This window comes from Maylandia zebra, linkage group LG3 (genome assembly GCF_041146795.1).
Source record: "Maylandia zebra isolate NMK-2024a linkage group LG3, Mzebra_GT3a, whole genome shotgun sequence".
Lineage (NCBI taxonomy): Eukaryota > Metazoa > Chordata > Actinopteri > Cichliformes > Cichlidae > Maylandia > Maylandia zebra.
The window spans coordinates 13,595,215-13,615,351 of record NC_135169.1 but is presented as its reverse complement, the minus strand read 5'-3'; the positions used below and the strand labels follow the sequence as shown (position 1 = coordinate 13,615,351).

At 42.7% G+C, this 20,137-nt stretch overlaps 2 protein-coding genes across 3 annotated transcripts in view; one reads left to right on the top strand and one right to left on the bottom strand.

Moving 5' to 3' along the window:
• Window positions 1-2,377, bottom strand: part of LOC101475150 (uncharacterized) — a 2,431-nt gene extending 54 nt beyond the window's left edge. The window contains exons 1-2 of the mRNA XM_004574869.2: window positions 2,085-2,377; window positions 1-1,956 (exon numbers count right to left, since the gene is read on the bottom strand). The exon at window positions 1-1,956 is cut by the window's left edge and continues 54 nt beyond it. Coding sequence (XP_004574926.1) covers window positions 785-1,956; window positions 2,085-2,211 — 1,299 coding nt within the window. The 5' untranslated portion in view covers window positions 2,212-2,377 and the 3' untranslated portion in view covers window positions 1-784. The remainder of the gene's footprint in view (window positions 1,957-2,084) is intronic.
• Window positions 2,378-9,353: 6,976 nt separating this feature from the next.
• cyp17a2 (cytochrome P450, family 17, subfamily A, polypeptide 2) lies at window positions 9,354-20,133 on the top strand. 2 transcript variants are annotated; one of them, XM_004574870.6, is made up of 9 exons: window positions 9,354-9,684; window positions 13,616-13,736; window positions 15,301-15,439; window positions 16,027-16,256; window positions 16,735-16,821; window positions 17,174-17,386; window positions 17,605-17,774; window positions 18,007-18,110; window positions 18,211-20,133. In XM_004574870.6, exons 1-9 carry the CDS (start codon window positions 9,449-9,451, stop codon window positions 18,474-18,476), a joined length of 1,566 nt encoding a protein of 521 aa, XP_004574927.1. In that variant the 5' UTR covers window positions 9,354-9,448; the 3' UTR covers window positions 18,477-20,133. The 2 variants fall into 2 exon arrangements, with proteins under 2 accessions (XP_004574927.1, XP_004574928.1); XM_004574871.6 differs by lacking the exon at window positions 13,616-13,736 and having other exon boundaries at window positions 9,404-9,684.
• The last annotated feature ends 4 nt before the right edge of the window (window positions 20,134-20,137 follow it).

Below are 20,137 nucleotides of genomic sequence, written 5' to 3'. Positions count from 1 at the left end.
ACAGTAAACCTGCACAGCCATGTGTGCTACTTGGAGCTCAGCTCTCACTGAGCTGGTATGTGTTCAGTTTTTTTTTCCACCGTCACAGTACAAACAACACGATGCACCGGTGCAGCTCAGACCTGCACCCGCAGTAATATAAAGTTCAGTCAGCGTCCAAAGACGCGAGCGTTGGTTTCATAATCAGTCTCATAGAAAAGAAAGAGTGACATCGCAGCACATTCATCTTTAGAAATATATACAATCTGATTGTAAACACGAAGAGGTAGACGAGCCATCTAGAAAAATAGAGCTATCTTACAAACATAGAACTCCTCGAATATAAAGATGTTCACATAAAAATAGCAGTCAAAACAAAGCACGACATTCTGACGTCTACATTTCTTCACGTCCTCATGCAGAAAAGTCACAGGTTGGTATTTTACAGGAGAAACCTCCCAGCGGGCAGCGGACTGCTCCTTTAACAGTCCACCACAGTAAGCAGGCAGGCGGGCGCAGACAGGAAACACGTCAGTGGCACCTGCGGTACAGCCCTCTCCTGTGCGGCCCTGCTCACAGTCCAGCTGCAGGACCGCGCTTGCGCATGCGCCCTGAGAGGAACCAAAACGTGCACTTGGTAGTCCCCCGAACACCTGTAAACGCCTGGCACGTCCTCCTCCTCTTTCGGGTCCAGCCAAAATCGTCCACGATGTGACGTTATGTGGAAAGGTGTCTCGGACGCTTTCCGGTCGACGGTTCAAATCCTGAAGCTCTGAGTGAGCTCGTCTGCTGTTGTTCTTTGCTTTTAGACGCCAGGCGCGTTCAGGGCCAGGGAGTAGGCGGCCATCATCTGTGCGCGCAGCTGCTGCTTGACATGCACGCGCCCGTGCCTTTTTCTCTCGTCGCTGCGCGCGAACCTCTTTCCGCACACGTCGCAGGAGAAGGGCTTCTCTCCGGTGTGCGTGCGAGTGTGCGTGGTCAGGTGGTCGCTGCGGCTGAAGCTGCGCGCGCAGATGGTGCACTGGAACGGCTTCTGTCCCGTGTGGATGCGCACGTGCCTGTTGAGCTCGTCGGAGCGCGAGAAGCGGCGCTCGCAGCCCTGCACGGAGCACGGGAACGGCTTCGCCTTCGGCCCCCCCTTCGCGGGGGCTCGCCTGCCTCCGCGCGACAGCTTGGGGGCTGCTGCCGCGTGCACGCCGCCGATGTTGACTATCGGGAACACGCCCTGCAGGAGGGAGGAGAGCAGCTGGGAGTCGAGGGTTGAGGGGAGGGAGGAGGGGGCGCAGTGGAGGTCGCTCCCGCTCTGCACGAGCTCCGTCTTTATCGGCGGTCTGTTGATGACGTAGCTGCCGGAATCTCCCCCGGTAACGGGAGCGGCGGACAGGCTCTTCAGCCAGTCCTCCAGCCCCAGCGGCTCCTGCTTCACCTCGCATGCGGGCTTCAGGTCTCCCTGTGCGGCGTCAGCGCTCAGCAGCGAGTCGATTAGATCCGCCACATCTACCTGTTGCTCCAGAGCTGACAGCGGCAGAAGCGAGTCCGCGCTGGAAGGGTACAGCGCGTCGTTTCCGGCTGTGGAGAGCGGCTCACACCCGCTGCTGCAACTGGAAGCCACAAACTCGCTCTTGACCACAGCTGGCAGGGAAGCGGAGGTGGAGGGCAGCTGCTGGGCGGCAGGCAGGGGTGGAGGGAGGTCCAGGACAGGTGCTGGGGCGAAGCTGGAGGCTGCAGAGGTGGTGGAGGTGATGGTGTTGGTGGCGGGCTGCTGCTGCTGCTGCTCCATCTCTGTGCAGATTCCCACGATCTCTGTGATCATGTTGAGGATCGCGTCCGCGGTGCTGCTCAGTCCCGCCGGTGCCGCCTCCGGCTCCGCGAAAAAGCTGCCGGTGTAGCCGAGGGAGGGCGAGAGCGTGTCCGAGGAGCAGTCGCTGAAGTCGGAGAAGAAATCTGAGTCAGAGGCGTCGGTGCCCGGAGAGAAAACTGGAGAGAGAGAGAGAGAGGGAGGGAGAGAGGGGGCGTTACTGTCATTGCATAATCAGCGGGCAGCCTCCTCGTCACACATCAGTCACAGGTGCAAACATCTGGCACAGCTGCTCTATCACACTCACCTTGGCAGAAAGGTGATCCCACGTCCGAGTCTGCGGGGTCGCTGAGGCTCGAGCCCACACTGTCCACCCAGGCGCTGCACGCGTCCTCAAACTCCGACATGAAGCTGTCCTCGCGTTCCAGAAGCATTTTTACACGAATCACAAACAAAAATCCAGTAAAAACGTAAAGCTGCTGGGCTCGTGCTGCCGGGATTCCCTTTAAAAACGATAATCCGGCGGTTAATCCGGAGCGGGTCGGTTAGTCCACGCTCTGAGGCTGAGGATGCTGAAGATGCTGAGGATGCTGGGCTCCCTGCGCTTTTATACTCTCCGTCTCCTAGGTAACTCCCGTCCGGGCCTTATTGGTCGACACCGGCGCGAGGGATTCCCCCCGCCGCGACGCTTCGTAGCTGCCCAAATATGGGCAGCATCCGGCCGTGACGGCGGGTATCCCCCATGCCTTAAAAGGACAGGCGGCAGAGCGACGTAGAGCTAGAGGAGAGAGGGGTTTCCTCCACTGCGGCAAGACAGGAGTTACACAAGCAGAGGAGGAGATGGAGGAGGAGAGGAGCGGGCTGTTTTTGAAGCTGGAGTTCCAAGTTAGGAGCATTTGGCCTCGCGGGGAGACTGAGGCTGTGACCGGTGTCAGTGAAGTTTGTTTTGAGGACAAAGAGGCTGCTGCTCTGCTCAGACCTGCAGGTAAACACAGTCCGCAGTGCTGCAGAAGGGTCGAGAGACACCCAGAGGAAACACGGAGAGCGATAAAGAGAGAGGGTGGCATGATTACATGTTAGTGACATTCCTGCACAGCCTCGTTCTGGCTCAGCTGCGGTGATGTTGTCTCCATGGAGATGAGGGAGATTCAGGGCATGCGTTATGTAAAAGGAGCAGAGTTTACTTAGATTTTTATTTTTTATTTGATGTTGTTTGTACATTTTTCTACATAAAGCCACACAGACTGCAGCTTAATGACAACTACAGTAAAGCATTAAAATACTGAAGGTGGCTGGTGATATCAGTGCTCAGGGAGGCATCCATCCATCCATCCATCCATCCATCCATCCATCCATCCATCCATCCATCCATCCATCCATCCTCGATTCACAGACAGGAGGACAAATAGAATCATTTACCCATATACCCTGCTGATTAAGATTGTGTTTGAGCGCTGGTTGGTGGTGTGCACATTTCTGTGTGTGCACATTTATAAAATAAAAGCACAGCAGGACCAGTGGCCTCTACGGCTCCACACAGAAGTTATGTGGGTGTGACATGTCCACATGTGAGTGTCTGCCTCGGTTCAAAATTAAATTTAGTTATTAAAGGGTGAACCAGAGGCTCCGAGTGGACATCAGCGACCTCTGCTATAAGAGTTTGAAGCCTAATTTTAAAAGCAGAGCTAGTGTCTGTCTGCTGAACCCAGTCTGGGAGCTGTGGCCTGAAAGCTGAAGGACTGTCATTCTACTTTTTATTAGTCTAGGAACAACAAGTAAGCCTGCAGTCTAAGATTGAAGTGCTCTAATGGGACAATATATTTCCATGAAGATATGACAGGGTCTGATTATTAAAGAGCTTGTATGTGAGGAGCAGGATTTTAAATTCTGGATTTAACAGGGAGCCAATGAAGGAAAGCCAATGTGGGAGAGATTTTAGAAGAACGCAATCAATAATTTTTGATGTGTGACAGTCAAAACATTATGACTCTTGTCCCTGATTACAAAGACCAAACTACATCCTCTGATAGGTTAGTGTTAGGGTGATCAGCAATGGCGACTGAATTACAAGGAGCCTCGATACACCAAATTTGGGCTAAGTGTGCTGTCAGGGTGAGGTAAAGAGAAGTAAATATTCGAATAATTTTAATAAAGGAGCCCATCTCACATTTTACAGAGACTACCTACAGTACATATACACATGAGTTTTACATCTTATCATCTTATACTAATATCACTTAAAAAAGTGAAACACATATAATATAATTAACTAATAGCATTAGTTAATATTAATTATTATTATTAGCACACTATAGTGCTGCATTATGATTATTTTAACCTGAAAGAAGAAATATAACATTAAGTTAAAAACACAAGGTGGAAAAAGATTTTAATAAAAAGTTATTAGTTTCAAACTATGAAACAAATGACATACGGTCATGTTGAATATAAAGTTTTCACAGGACTCTTAACAGTCATGGCAAAACAAAATAGCTCCCAGGGGGTGATTATCAGATGCATTTGATTAAATGATCATCAGGAAGTCCGAGCACATCTATAAAAGCAGAAGTTTTACACATTTGCAGGTCTGGAGCATTCAGCTGTGTTCCCACATCCAAGAAATTCACTGTGAGTTCAGACCCTCTGATGATCAGGGAAACTGCAAAATATCCAACTCTACAGGCCTCAGTCAGCATGTTAAACAGTGAAGTTCATGACGGTACAAATAAAAAAACTAGTTGTTTGGAAGCAGAAAGCCTCTTCACTCTAAAAAGAACAGAAGGTGCTCCTGAGCAAACCGCAAAACTTCTGGAACGACGTCCTTTAGACAGATGGGACCAAAATGATGTTGTGTGGAGCAAATCAGCACGAACACCTCAGACCAACAGTCAGCGAGGTGGTGGGGAGGTGATGATTTGCGCACCTTGCAGTCACTTGGTCCGTCATGAATTCCTCTGTGTACCAAAGTATGCTCGAGTCTAACGTAAGGCCATCTGTGTGACAACTAAAGCTTGGCTGAAACTGAGACATGGAACAGGATGATGATCACATGCACAGCAGCAAATCTACAACAGATTCCCTGAATATTAAAAGAGTCAGTGCAGCAGCGGTCAGGTCAAAGTCCAGACCTTCAGAGAGCTGTGCACGAACCTCAGTGACCTGAAGCAGAGAAGACAAAGTCATAGAGAAAATAATCACTTTAGCTTATTGCTGCTAAAGGTGGTTCAACTAAGCTAAGATCAAACCCAGCCCTCAATTAAAAAAACTGATTAAAAACAGAAAACTGTGCAACAAACAACAAACAGCTGCTCTCATTTCTGCTGAAAACATCTCTGACATATTTCAGAAAAGTGCCCAAACTTTTCAGATACTTTTTCTTTGACCTTCAGCATCGCTCTAAGTGTAAGCATACAACAAAGTTAGGAGCACTGCTCAATTTAGTGTATACAGAAAAACATAAATGAAATATGTTATATGCTATCATAAATAAAAATAAATGAATGAATAGGTAATATTAGTATAACAACACCCTGAATGTGTAACTCTTTCTGATGGGAGGGTTTAGCTCAAGTCTCTGAGTATGCTGTTAGACCAAACAGACAAGCTTCATTTTTTAGTTTAACTTTTACTTCCACACATTCAGAGCATTCCCCGGGAGCATCTGGTGGCTTTCAGAGGAACTGCGGCTTCGGGCATTTTTAGCACCCTCTGTTCTGTATATTCATATTTAATCAGCTCGGGTTCTGGTGCTGCTTACGTTTGTGAGTGTTTGGATCCCGGGTGACTAAAATAAGCCCGATCACATCGGCGTGAGAGCGTTCAGGCGACAGGGCTGCAAAAAACAGTCAGCTGACGATGCAGAGAGAAGAGAGAAGGAAGCTATATCAAGAAAGATGATGGAAGAGGGAGTGTGTGTGGGCGAAGTAAGAGAGGCTGTTGCCATGGCACTCTGCCACCTCCTGTTCCCTCCACCTGTTACAAATAACACACTGCGATGGAGACATTAATGTGGCGTCAGAAGCGCTGCGGCCTTCAGTTTCTGTCATCTGCAGCCACTGACTCACACTCCGTACAGTATGTGGCTGCTTTAGATTTTCCAGATTCTCCTACATCGCAGAGGCATCTCATTGGCCCCAGACTCATCCTGCAGCAGGACAGCAAGCCCTAGCATCCAGCCACAGTCACAAAGAACCAAATTCAACTGCGAGAGGAATGAGATTTGTGCTCTTTCAGGTTCTCAAGAGCACAAATCTTAACATCATGGCGTCTAAAATCAACCGAGCCCTGCATGACGAGTCCACCACCAACTTCAAAATGTGGGGCACAAGTGTGTTTTGTACCTTACTCTGTAAGAAGGTGGTTATTTAATAAAAAGTCCTTATTTTGTTCTGAATTTACATTTAGAGCCTAAAACTTTCCATACTCCTGTAGCGAAGGACTATAAGGAAAAACTAAAGGAGTCCAAGCACTGATCCAAAAACCATTTGCTGACTCTGGATGGCATTACCTTCACCTCCAATACACTGTGAAAAATCTTGGAGTCGGTTTTGACCAGGATATGTCCATCAGTGCACATATTAAACAAATACGTAGGACTTCTTTCTTCTATTTGTGCAAAATTTCTAAAATTAGAAATATCCTGTCTCAGAGTGTCTACTGTAATTCATTATTATCAGGATGTCCTAAAAACTCACTGAAAAGCCTTCAGTTAATCCAAAATGCTGCAGCAAGAGTCCTGACAGGGACTAGAAAGAGAGAGCATATTTCTCCTGTTTTGGCTTCCCTTCATTGGCTTCCTGTTAAATCCAGAATTGAATTCAAAATCCTGCTCCTCACATACAAGGTCTTAAATAATCAGGCCCCATCTTATCTTAATGACCTTGTAGTACCATATCACCCTATTAGAGCACTTCGCTCTCGCTCTTTAGGCCTACTTGTTGTTCCTAGAGTATTTAAAAGTAGAATGGGAGGGAGAGCCTTCAGTTTTCAGGCCCCTCTTCTGTGGAACCAGCTTCCAGTTTGGATTCGGGAGACAGACACTATCTCTACTTTCAAGATTAGGCTTAAAACTTTCCTTTTTGCTAAAGCATATAGTTAGGGCTGGACCAGGTGACCCTGAATCCTCCCTTAGTTATGCTGCAATAGACATAGGCTGCCGGGGGATTCCCATGATGCATTGAGTATTTCCTTTCCAGTCACCTTTCTCACTCACTATGTGTTAATAGACTTCTCTGCATTGAATCATACCTGTTATTAATCTCTGTCTCTCATTCACAGAATGTCCTTGTGTTGTCTTCCTCCCTCCAGCCCCAGCCGGTCATGACAGATGGCCACCTGGGTGGTACAGGAAGTTTCTTGCTGTTAAAAGGGTGTTTTTCCTTCCCACTGTCACCCAGTGCTTGCTCATAAACAGTGTTGGGAAGGTTACTTTTAAAATGTATTCCACTACAGATTACAGAATACATGCCCCAAAATGTATTTTGTAATGTATTCCTATAAGTTGCTCACTGAGAGTAGGCTAACGTATTTTTGAATATCATGAATGTACTATTGCTGTGTGATTTATTACTGTTACTGAAGGTTACGCCCCATACCAATACCAATTTAAATCTTAACATAAAATGAGTAACAGTAGGGTGGATGAAAGGCTGCACTTTTTGCAGTCATCTCGTATAGAAAACCATTTCTGTATCAGTAATATGTTTTCTTTTTGTCTGTTAATAATCATGTGGAACTGCACATGATTATTTGCAGCTAGCAGGTTGTTAATGCTATCCATCAAGTCTAAAAACAGCATGTTAATACATGGAGATCCTGAAGGCTGCTCCAAAAATGATCAGCTTATGCTTTAAATATTTGTTCAGTTCTCTTCCAAACCAGCTGTCTATTGTAAGTTTTGAGTGCTTAAAGTGTTCTAACATCCCATGTTTGTTTTTATTCAGGTACAAATTTGCACTGCTTTTATTAAGAGATGAAGCTTGTGTTTCTGTCATGTAGTGATTGTGGTTAACTGTATGAAGCTTATTAGATATTATGAAACCAATGATATTTTTAAATTATCTTTTTTTTTAAAAGAAACCTACTACATCATCTGTAATTTTTTTATGTCATGTGTAATTTCCATTGCAAATATTAATCACAGTTAAATTACGAGTCAGTCTAACCTCAGCTAACGCCAGCTAATAATGGCAGATACTGAAGTTTCGCCCATCCCATTCATCTTATGAAGTGGTGTCGGAATTTCCAAGTAAGAAAAGCATTCCTGCCCGTGTACCGCTGGCTCTGAGTCCATTGTGTAACTGAGGCCACCAACATTAACAGAATACTTACATTAGAGCCTCTTATTATGTCTTTTGTTTGGGTTTTGGGCAATCAGAATCCAAATCAGAGAAACTGCATTAATCCCAGATGGAAATTGAGTAAAAAAATAAATAAATAAAAATGATTCAAACCCCAGCCAGCAGCCCTTAACCATGTGTCATATGAGTGCATGATCAGCCAACTGAGCTAAAGTGGACCCAACTCTGTTTAATCACCAAAATTGGAGAAGCGATAGAGAGGGGATAGCCTAACATATGAAACAGGAAATGACTGCAAAAGGTGGTATTCTAAATAAAGCATTGTTTGATTGTTGGTGTTTTCTCTGTATTATTACACAATCTTTACTGTACAATACAAAACACCTTGAAGTGACTGTTGTTGTGATTTGGTGCTATATAAATAAAACTGAATTGAAATTGAATATGTGCCTTTTTGACTCTCTGAAATGTTCATGGAGTTAACCTGAGGTCCAGTAATAAGTGCTACACGGGTCTTTATATAAGAACAGAAACAGACTTTTCCCGTATCACTGTACCACAGAGTTACTCAAACAAGAGTCAAATTAAAAAGAGACCACAATGAAGCCAAAAACAAAGCTCAAAACTAGTTTTTAAAACAAGTTAATTTGTCAAACACAACATAACAAATATAATTAAGCAACAACAGACAGCATAATACAAACTCACATAAGTATACACAAACACACACACCATCTCATTTTGTGTCATTATAATAAATATAAATATATAATAAATATGATGTAAAATGGTAGTTTAGAGTGAGTCTCAAACAGTCCATGGTTAAAGGCGTTTTATTTTGAAACCCTTCAGCTTTAGAGCAGCAGTTGTAAATGTTTGCTGAGCCTCCTGTGGACATTCGGGTATCTGTGCTGCTGCTGAACAAACAGACAACGAATGATAGACTAATAACAGTAACAGCTCGTTAACACATTAATAAGTGCTTTGAAACGCTCACAAATCCACTGGTGTGCATCTGGCATGTGGTCCATTGATTTACAGCTATCCAGGAGATAAATTCGAATATCACCTTGAAGTTTCATCCTGTGGTGAAACAGAACAAACTGACTTGGATGAAACCCACTGACGAGGTCGTATTCTCCTTTAAGGTTGCTATGGGAACCAGATATGCAGCTTGATAACATCAAGGTTGTCGAACCAACATAAACACCCGCCAGCGAGCGCACACACACATTCACGGTCATACGTAAGTAACAAAAACAACTCCCGCATACACACACAGCGACCTCTCCAAGGTTTTTTTGTGCGTGTAAGAGGTTAAAGCCGGGGCTCTCCAGCGTCTCCCTGCACTCTCCTCCACCTCACCGCAGACATGCTCACCTGTCTCCTCTCATTCCTGTCTCCTTCGCTCTCTCCCTCTGTCCTTATCACCCTTTTTACTGTCGTAGTGGTCGTCCTGTTCTTGACCACATGCCGGCTCGTTCCTGTAACCGAACCCTCGGCTCGGGGCTCCATCCCCTGCCTGCCACGGCTCCCCTTCCTGGGCAGTCTCCCCTGGCTTGGAGGAGGCCTCCCACCTCATCTCCTCTTCACGCAGATGTCCCACAGGTGAGATCGGCATGTTAATTTTCTGGTCGTGAGTTTGGTCACGAGTTTTGTCAGGAGGAATCAGTCATGTTTACAAGACAGCAATCAGTCACAGATATGGAAGGACTGGTTCATTTTTAGGGACACTTTGGCAGGACCTTTTAACGTGTAGTCATGTTTGAGAAGACTAGTTAATGTTAGTCGGCAAATATTCCTTCAGTTGGGGGACAAAATAAGTGGAAAACCTAGTGCATGTTTAGGAAGACAAACTATACAAATATGTATATCTTTGGGGGACTACTACTACTACTTATCATGGAATGAGTAGTTGATGTTTGAGAGGAATACTTAATATTAACTTTAGTAGCAGGGCTGGACTGGGACAAAAAATCGGCCCAGACATTTTGACTGGTGACCGGCCCACCAGGTATTATAGGAAAAACCACAAATCCTCTGAATGAAAACAAACGCCGTTGTCACAGTGATGTACACTGTCTTGTTGGTATATATGTATCAATCTAATAAACTTAAACCTACACCATCCTCCCTATTCTGGTATTCTAAACAGTACCTGAAAGTAGACTGCTTGGTCAAGTTAACCTCCTGAACTATCTACAGCACATGGTGAAAACCTGAAATTAAGACGGAGAAGACTAGAGGTGAGACATGATCATTACTGATTACTGATGACAGATTTAGATATATTTCCATAAACCATTCATTTACCACATCAATAAACAGCATGGCAGGGCAAAATATTTTTTCTAACATGGCAACCTTTAAAAAGTGAAAGGAGACAGAAAGACAGGTGAGAAAGAATAAAGCTTAAGTGACTTTTTGATGGCATTTTACACACAGTACTGGTGCAGTATCTAGAAAATGTGGGAAAATACTGGCATCATGTACAGTACTTAGCTACTCAAAAAATTACTATGTACAATAATGGATTTCTATATTTTACATCAGATGAAAAGGTTTGTTGTAAGATTCAGATAATTATTTATTCAAAGTTTTTTGATGACATAACAAAGAAAAGTATTTCTTTGTGCCCCCCTCTCCCTGTTAATGCCCTACATGCCCACCTGGCAACACTTTGCTAGACCCGCCCCTGCACAGTTACCAGCTGTCAGCTACCTAAAAAAGGATCCTGGTGTTATTTGTCTCTCAGAAACAGTTCATAACTTCCCTTCAACTCATTCATGTCACCTAAAAGGTAAACCTGTTTCTCCATCACCTGTTCAGCTCTGATGATTCAGTAAGGACATCTCCTGGTTTCATCTTCATGTTTCCCTCTCACCACATATCTAAACAGACATCATGACCAGCAGCTTTACAGCTGTGGCTCCAGCAAACATCAGCTGATACTAGAAATTAATATTAAATAAATTCTAACAACAGCTGATCAAGCTTAAACGTGCTGCTGTTGTTTAGCGCGACATCCGCTGGTTTCCTCTTTCTGGCGCAAAGTGGGCGATAAACAAACAAGAGAGAAAAGCCGATCAGCTGATCATTGATCAGTTTTATGATTGAAGTAGAAACAGGAGAGAGAGGGGAGAGAGAATGAGAGAAGAAGAGGCAGCTGTGCAGCAAAGACACAGAATAACTCCAACTTTGTGTCCGTGACAAACTGTTCCTTTTCACCTCAATACCAAACGCACAATATTTTCTCTGAATACAAGGCGACTCTGTTTTTTACGGGACAGTTGGAAACTCTAATAACTAACCTTATAAATAAAATAAGATAAAACAAGTTCAACATCAATAAAATCATAGCACCCGCCCAGCTGTATAGAAACTCTGTCATGCTAGCTACTCGAGTTATTGTAACTGACTGTAAAAAGTCAGCATAACGAAAATAAACTACACTTAAACTTTATATCTGACCCAGATAGACTGCAGGTCATAACTTCTTACCTGAAGTTCAGTTCACCACCTCAGGTCTCTGCTCCTCCTGCCTTTCCGTCATCCACCTGCCAGCGTGTTGCACCTGCTGGCCTCCACCACTTGCTAATGTTACTGAATCTGTGGAAGCTCCGCAATAGCCACCACCAAACAGTCATTTTTACACATCTCCCTTCATCTGGCCAATCCACCACCTCAAGTTCAAGTTCAAGTTCAAATTTTATTCGCCACATGCAGGTTGCCCAGACCCGCCTCGTGTTCCCAGGAGGCAACAAGCATCGAAGGCATTGGAAGGAGGGGGGGATATGTGAGTGCTTATCAGTGTAAGTGTATGTGTGAGCGTGTCCATAGTTCAGCTGAGACAGTGTCCTTCACCCTATCAGGCTAAGTAAACAGTCTACCAGCCAACCCAGGTGGCCTTGCATGGGATGGGAAGAATAGTCATCACACAGTCGTTATCAGGGAGTTTTTGTTCGGCTCCAGCCTTGGGCCCGTGCAGCTGGCACCGTGGTGTCCGCATGTTGAATATTGTTGATTTTTCTTTTATGCAAGCAGCTCAGGAGAACCGCGAGCCTCCCCATGATGGTATCAAACTTCTGTTCCGTGGTGTTGTCATTCTTGTGATTCTGAGACCCCACAACATGCAGTGAGCCGTTCTGTGATGTGATCCAACTTTCGCTCAAGGGTCTCATTTTGAGCAGGCCTCTCTTTGATGTATCCCAATATACGCTCAATGGTGTTGTTTTGAGCCTTCACGGCAGCTGTAAGCGTCTCCAAGATGTTAACCATGCTGCGTTCGTTGTGAGAGGCCGCGCCTCGTCCCGTCGCTTCGATTCCAGCGGTCAGCCTTGGGGGGGCGGGGGGGGGGGGGGGGGGGGGGGGGGGGGGGGCGGTTTGAACAGCCGGTTCCGCTGTCTTAATTCTCCGATAAGCCAGGGCCAAGCAAACTCCGATCAGCAAGAACCCTGTTATCATGGTTCCGCATAGGTAGATATCTTCAGCGTCCTCGATCGACACTCCCGCCAGGCACATGATCCTCCAGTTCTGCCACCCGTCCATCGTGTATCCGGCAGGGAAAGTCCCTCCAGGGCACTCGGGCTCTCCCGAGCCCAGACTTCTCATTGAGAAAAGGGTGTCAATAGCATTCAGAGACCAGTTGATCAAATCCATAATTCTCTTTTAGGTTTTAGAAACAGACAGTGAGAGACGGTTCAAGGGAAAGTAATGCACACGAGACAAGACAAGGACACAAGAGGCTAAGCAGGGAAGATAAGGGGAAGGAGGAGAGGAGAAAAAGTGAGACTGCCTTCACCGAGAGCCAAACGAGAAACACCTTTCAGTGTTTATACCATTACGGGAAAAAAAAAACCCATCGGCCCATAAAAACGAAAAATGCCCAGTATGCCCGATGGCCAGTCCAGCTATGTTTAGTAGGTAAATGTTTGTGTGGAGGACTAGTTAAATTTCAGGAGTAACGTTCATCAGCCCATGTTCACTGTAGAAGTTTAATGTTTGGAAGGACTAGTTAATTTTTGTAAACAAGTATACATGTGTTGATGGGGACTAGTTCATATATCTATATATATATATATCTATATCTATATCTATATCTATATATATATATATATATATATATAGATATAGATATAGATATAGATATATGTATATATATATCTACACATATATATATATATATATATATATATATATATATATATATATATATATATATATATATAAATCCATAAATCCATAAATCCATTATGGAAGTACTGGTTAATGTTTGGGAGGACTAGTTAAAGGATAGGAGGACAGGTTAATGTTTGTAAGTATGCATTCATTATTGGAGATCTAGATAATGTTGAGGAGGACAAGTAAATGTTAGTGATGTAAATATTAAATGTTAAATAAATATAGTAAATATTTATGAGTGGGGGAGGATGAGTTAGTGTGTATAAGGACAATTTACTGATTACTATGACTAGTTAGTGTATCTCAATTCACTGTGGTCACGTTTTTATGCATCAGTGTCCGCACTGTTCCATTTCAGGTATGGGCCTCTGTTTGGGCTCTACCTCGGTCCTCACTACACTGTGGTCATAAACAGCCATCAACATGCCAGAGAGGTTCTGATGCAGAAAGGCAAGGACTTTGCTGGACGGCCGAGCATGGTGAGACATGCAGATGTAAAGACAGAGAAAATACCCACATGATATTCTGTTCCAACAATTGCCCAGATTCTTCAATTTAATTATGTTTTTGCAGCTTGAAGGGCATAAAGAGGGTATATGGAGGTTCATGATCTAAATTTAATTTTAACTGGACTGGTTAGTTTCTAAAGTGGGAAATGATTTTAGGCTCTTTAGTGTTTGATTTTCTGGATTTTTTCTGGAATACTTTGGGTTTTAGGCTGTTGGTTAGACCCTTTGGTACTTAATGACACTCATGTCTTATGTGATCTGTGATAATTGAGAAATAATTTTATTCAGTTTGATAAAATTTCATTTCAACAACTACTCCCTAAAAGAGCTTTACATTATAGGGTAATGACTCTAAAGAGCCCCCAACAATCATATCGTTATCCACCAAGCGCTTGGCGAAGGAAGGAAAAACTCCCTTTTTGTAACCTGTATATATATTGATAATGACCAGAATTCTTCAATTCTTCACTATAGCTTTAGTGTACTGCTCTCCTTGTGTGTGCAGGTACACAATTCACGCAGCCAGCCAAACTCCATTTGAAAGAATACGTGAGTCAGCATATAGCGTCCAAGCTCCAGGTGCTTTATTTTACATTGCACCGCCATACACCATTGAATCTGAGTGAAACTAAAACATAAGAAGAAATAATACAATAGTAAGGTGATTAACACAATGATATATTACAAATGCCATTATCTACTCTATAGCAAGTCAAGGCTAGCAACAAAAGACAAAGACATATTCATGTAATAGGTCATCCTATGTATACATGACATGTGGTTAGCTTAGCAAATTTAGCAAATGTTACTAAAATATGGCTCTATACTGTTAAGTCAACAAGTACTTACAGACGCTGCTTTCGAAGGCATAAACAAGAAAGAGGAAATGCAGTGGATAACTACAGGAACCCTTCAGCACATGTGAACCTGCTTACCCTAACTAACATGGTCATCTTCTTGTTCTGGGTCAAAGTGCATGTCACATTAACAACAATTTACAAGGCCCAGTAGGGGGCAATAAACTCAAGGCAGAACATCCAGTTTATGGAACATTTTACCTAAATCAAAAAACTATATAACTCATATTTCATTTTACAAAAATTATTTTATTTTTTTTTACAAAGTTTATTTGAGGTTAACGCTTATCCATAATTATAAACCCTTCACCTTTACTGTACTTCCCACCCTTAATTAAACACATGTGAAGTCTTTCATTAAGATGCCCCTAGCTTAGTGAGAACCTCAGTAATGTAACTGTTACGTAATGTGGATTTTCCTATGTATATTTCATGCCTGTAAACCATTTCACAGCTACTCTGATGTGAAAAACACAACAGAAGAAAAACCCACTGCATTTTTAGAAAACCCTTCACAGAAATAATACTGTTGGTTTTCGTCCTTGGTGTCAGGTCAATGTCATTTCCTGTCTCTGTGCTGCTCTCAGCAGTGTCCTTGTCTGAATATTTTTCTTCCATTTTATTTTGAAGTACTGTTTTGAAACTGTTCTTACATTCATCCTTGTTTTTCCCTGCAGGTCACCACCAACCTGCTGACCAGAGGAGGCAAAGACATCGCATTTTCAGACTACACCCCTCTCTGGAAGCATCACCGTCGCCTCGTCCACAACTCCTTCACTCTGTTCGGAGAAGGAACAACTCGATTGCAAGACATCGGTACTTGGCTCCATCCTGCCACTTGATTTTAATTCACCCATCTGTTTCGTAAAAAAAAAACAAAACAAAACCCCACACTTCTAATATTTTAACAGGTTTAGCTGAAGTACACTGCTGTTTGACAGGCAAAGTAAAAAATATTCATCAAAATCAGCATCAAGCTAACGTAAACCTAAATAGCCTTCAGGTTGGCATGGGAATTCAGAAGAAATGTTTAATATAAGGCAAAAAGGAAATGCTTTTTCAAATGTGCCAGTTTATGTTGATTGTTTGATGGATATAAACAGCATGTAACTCCATAGACTATAAATAGTTCATTCAGAATATGAAGAAACAGACTTTTAGTTTTTTTTAAATGTCTCTGTATTGTACTGAAGCGATACCTACTGATGCTGGCAAAGGGTCAGGCAGTACTTTTATGTACAACCACTTCCTACCACAAGACAGTGCAGCGACTCTCTGTAACCCTGATTTATGGTACCTTCAGAAAAACCTTTAATTTCAAAAGTGTTTTGTTGAAATTCTGATTGTGCCATTTTCTGATCTTTTTTCTTTTTCTTTACATTTTTTATCATTTCTTTCTTCAGTTCTGTCTGAGGTGGACAGTCTGTGTGTTGAGCTGTTGTCCAGCGAAAAGCAGGGGTTTGATCCATCCTCTGCAGTAACCAGAGCCGTCACGAATATTATTTGCACACTAGTGTTCAGTGCCACCTATCGACACGGCGATGCTGAGCTGCAGGAGGTGATTCAATACAACAATGGGATTGTGGAAACAATTGCCAGGGGAGGACTGGTTGACATCTACCCCTGGCTGAAGGTATAATTCTATACTTGGTACTGAGGTGCTCTGTATACAATCTTATATCCTATATCTGTTTGAAAAAAAAGAAGAAGAAAATTGCCCTTTTTGAAAAAGTCAAACTCAAACTCACTCAAACTTTATTTAAAGATGTCAACTGACAAATTAACAAATACATGTAAATATTTAACTTTAGAGAACACATTTCTTCTCACTGTGTTGCTAAAATGATCAGCTAAAACTTTCTCAAGGACTTATTGTCACCATTTGGTGACAGCTGGAGCTGTATGATTCAACTTAACCTTTACATAGAAACAAACAAAAATAAAACATGAGGACTTACTGATAAGTTGTAAAAATATGATACAAGGCCCAAATATTTGGCAGTTAAAAAAAGATCCAAAACCATCCAGTGATGGCATTTATAGTAACACAAGCAAAACATTGCTTCTTTCCTTGTCTGAATAAACTGTAAGAGTCTAACTCTATCCCGCAGGTATTCCCCAACAAGTCTCTCAGTAAATTGAAGAAGTGTATCACTATCAGAGACCAACTACTGACCCGCAAACTGCAGGAACACAAGGTAATAAACAAACTTACACTACTTTAATATAAGCAAACAGAATGGATTTTTATCATAGAAACACATCACGTAGCATCAGGAGTCACTCAAGGCTCAAAACTTGAAGATGGGTCTCTCCAGTAGGCAACGTCAGGATTTTGTCTTGGGGAAATAAGGAACACACAGCATAACAGTGTGGCATTGTGGGTATATTAAACCCTTAAAGATGAGATAAAGGTTTCAATTTATAATGTATGAAGCACGTGTTGTTGCCTGTGTTTCAAAATATATTTACATATCTTCAAACAATTCTAGAAAATTGTCTTTGATCTTGCCTGATTTTTTTGTTTTGTTTTACCTGATCTGTTTTCAGTTATCAAGAAGTGACGGAGAACCACGTGACCTCCTGGATGCCTTGTTAAAGGGCCAGACTGGTGGGCAGGGTCAAAAATCTTCGGAGCCAAAAGACGACGAGTTAACTGACGACCATGTCCTGATGACAGCGGCCGAGACTTTTGGAGCTGGAGTGGAGACAACATCCACCACACTACTGTGGATTCTGGCCTACCTGTTGCATCACCCTGAGGTAGAAACATAATGTCGGTCAAAGAAATGTAAAAGAAAAGGCATTATGAGGACTTTCTGTTTATCAGCCCAACAAGAAAAACATGAAGACGTTTGGGCAGAAAACTGGCGGCATATAAGACACTTCATCTTGTGCCCTCCATCATGCTCGATGCCTTTTCTGTAGTCTTTAATTATGAATGGTCAATTTGGTCTGCCAATATGCTTCACCCACTCTAGGTCCAGGAGCGCGTGCAGAAGGAGCTGGATGAGCATGTTGGCAGTGAGCGGACTGTGACCATATCAGACCGTGGTCAGCTGCCGTACCTGAACAGTGTCATTAACGAGGGCATGAGGATCCGGCCAGTGAGTCCCGTGCTGATCCCACACACCGCTATGACCAACAGCAGGTAGACCAGTTTAAATCTGTATTGCAGCCATTGCTGATTTGTTTAGTACATTAAGTTTCTTGTTATGATGAAAATGTGAACAAGGAAACATTAGCTTATTTTCTCCATCCATTGTCTTCTGCTGAACTGAAGCACTGTTAGCTAAAAAAAGATTACAACAGAAATGCATTATAAGGTAATCTGATTGTTTTGTATAATAAGAAAACCTTAAATAACTGGGGATCTCTGGTAGCATTGGAGGCCACATTGTCAGCAAGGGGACACGTGTTTTGGTCAACATGTGGTCGATTCACCACGACCCCCATCACTGGGACAAACCTGATTTGTTCAAACCAGGTTAACAGATGCACATAAACACCAACAATGTAACTCCAGCTTTTTTTTAAAAAGAGCACCTGATCACACCACCTTCTCCTGTGTTGTCCCATCATTTCAGAACGTTTTCTTGACCACCGTGGTCAGCAGGTCACACCCTCCTCTTTCCTTCCATTTGGGGCGGGACCTCGAGTCTGCGTTGGCAAATCACTGGCTATCCTGGAGCTTTTCCTTTTCTTGTCCTCTCTGCTCCAGCGAATGAGCTTCAGGGTGCCACATGGTGCTCCTCTGCCCAACTTGCAGGGACGGTTGGGTGTGGTGTTGCAGCCATTGCCTTTTAAAGTTGTTGTTATTCCCAGGGCTGGATGGGAGGATGGAGGAAAATGACAGAGTGGAGGCAGACAGTCAGGCTGGGTGATGAGAAACAGAAACGTAAATTGCTCATTCCATGTCATTTCATCACGTGCCTCCTACTGCCCAAAATCCAAGCAAAAAAAAAAAAGGAAGAAAACCAAATTCAGGTGAAAGATACACCTCTTAATAGCAACAGAGAGAGGAATACCAGTTTGTGGTGTCTCTGCTGTCATTAGTTTTCTCACAAAAAACAAAACAAAACAAAAACAGAGAAAAAAAATGTTTTTAAATGTTTTTGTTGCATTGTTTTTTGAGGATTCATGTTTGCAAGTCCTTTATCCAATATGAAATTTTACATAAAGATGTGAATCTTAACCTTGGGATTTTTTTCAGGCAAAGGGGAGATTTTATTAAAGCTTATGAACTGTGATGGAGCCATACCATAACCATAATGCACATATAGCTAAGAGAGTAAGCTAAGCACTTCCATAACCATTAAACTAACCCATTAAACCATTATTCTAGTCAAAATATTCTATATTGTTGTTGTTCTTTAGGAAGCTCTTTGTCGTAACATACTTCCATCATATTTGGATAAAACAAAAAACACAGTTATTTTGTTAAATAAACACTGGGTAGATCTGACCAATAAACGTGTTACTAATTAGTATAAAATTATTATGAAGTATACCATATAAAGTATTAGTATAAAACTAGCAACTATCACCTGCCACTATTGCCGTTTTTAGGGGGTTTTCCTACCTGTGCAGTTTGGTCAGTTCAAGTCAAACTCTGGTTGAGAGGTGTCACACTTTGCGCTTGGTAACAGGAATGTCCTGTGGATTTTTTCCCACATTTTGGCTCACATGATAACAGTGTTTTAATGACCCACAGGAATGCTTCAAAAAAAGTATGACCAAGAGGGGTTAAATACTCTGGGCTGTCAGTTATTTTAGAAGAATCCTCCTGGATGCAAGGCAAAACAACTTCACATAGTCCAGTTGACTTCATTTTAACCACTCAAGGTGTGTTCAGTTGTGAATATGGGCATCACACTTAGACGTGGGCCAATATGAGTGGACAGAGACCCTTTAGTGGTTTTGGTCGGGTTTCAAACAAACTCCAAAGCAGTTTTTTATAGAACCATCCGACTCAAGTACTAGGTCTATGCTGCAGTTTTGAGTTAGACGACCCGTAGCCAGCCATGGTCTGCAATCTGGTGTGCAGCAGAGCACTACAGACACAGACTACAGTTCATCCTGAAATATCATCTAATATAATGAGTTTGTAAACTACAGGTATGAAAATGCCCTGAGAAGATTGACAAAAAATTGTTTGACTTGGTAGTTTTATGCTGAATTCCCTTCCTGACACGACAAGCAAACTTATGTCCCCGGCTGGAATCAAAGTTTACCACCACACTATGAAACCAGGTACTGATTTCTTCTTTAAATAACAGACAAAAAATGTACAAGAACACTGTAAATCCTTAGAAATGTTAGTGTAATGGTGGAACCTTCCCTACAGCTTCAAGCTGCTAATACCTTCAAATTTTCACTACTTTTTTTAAACTTTAGTATTAACGACTATGTGATAATTTTATTACTTGTTCAATCATCATCTGTAATTGTTACAAAATACAGTCTGTCATTATTATTATTTCAAATGAATAAATGATGACTAATCTTCAGTGT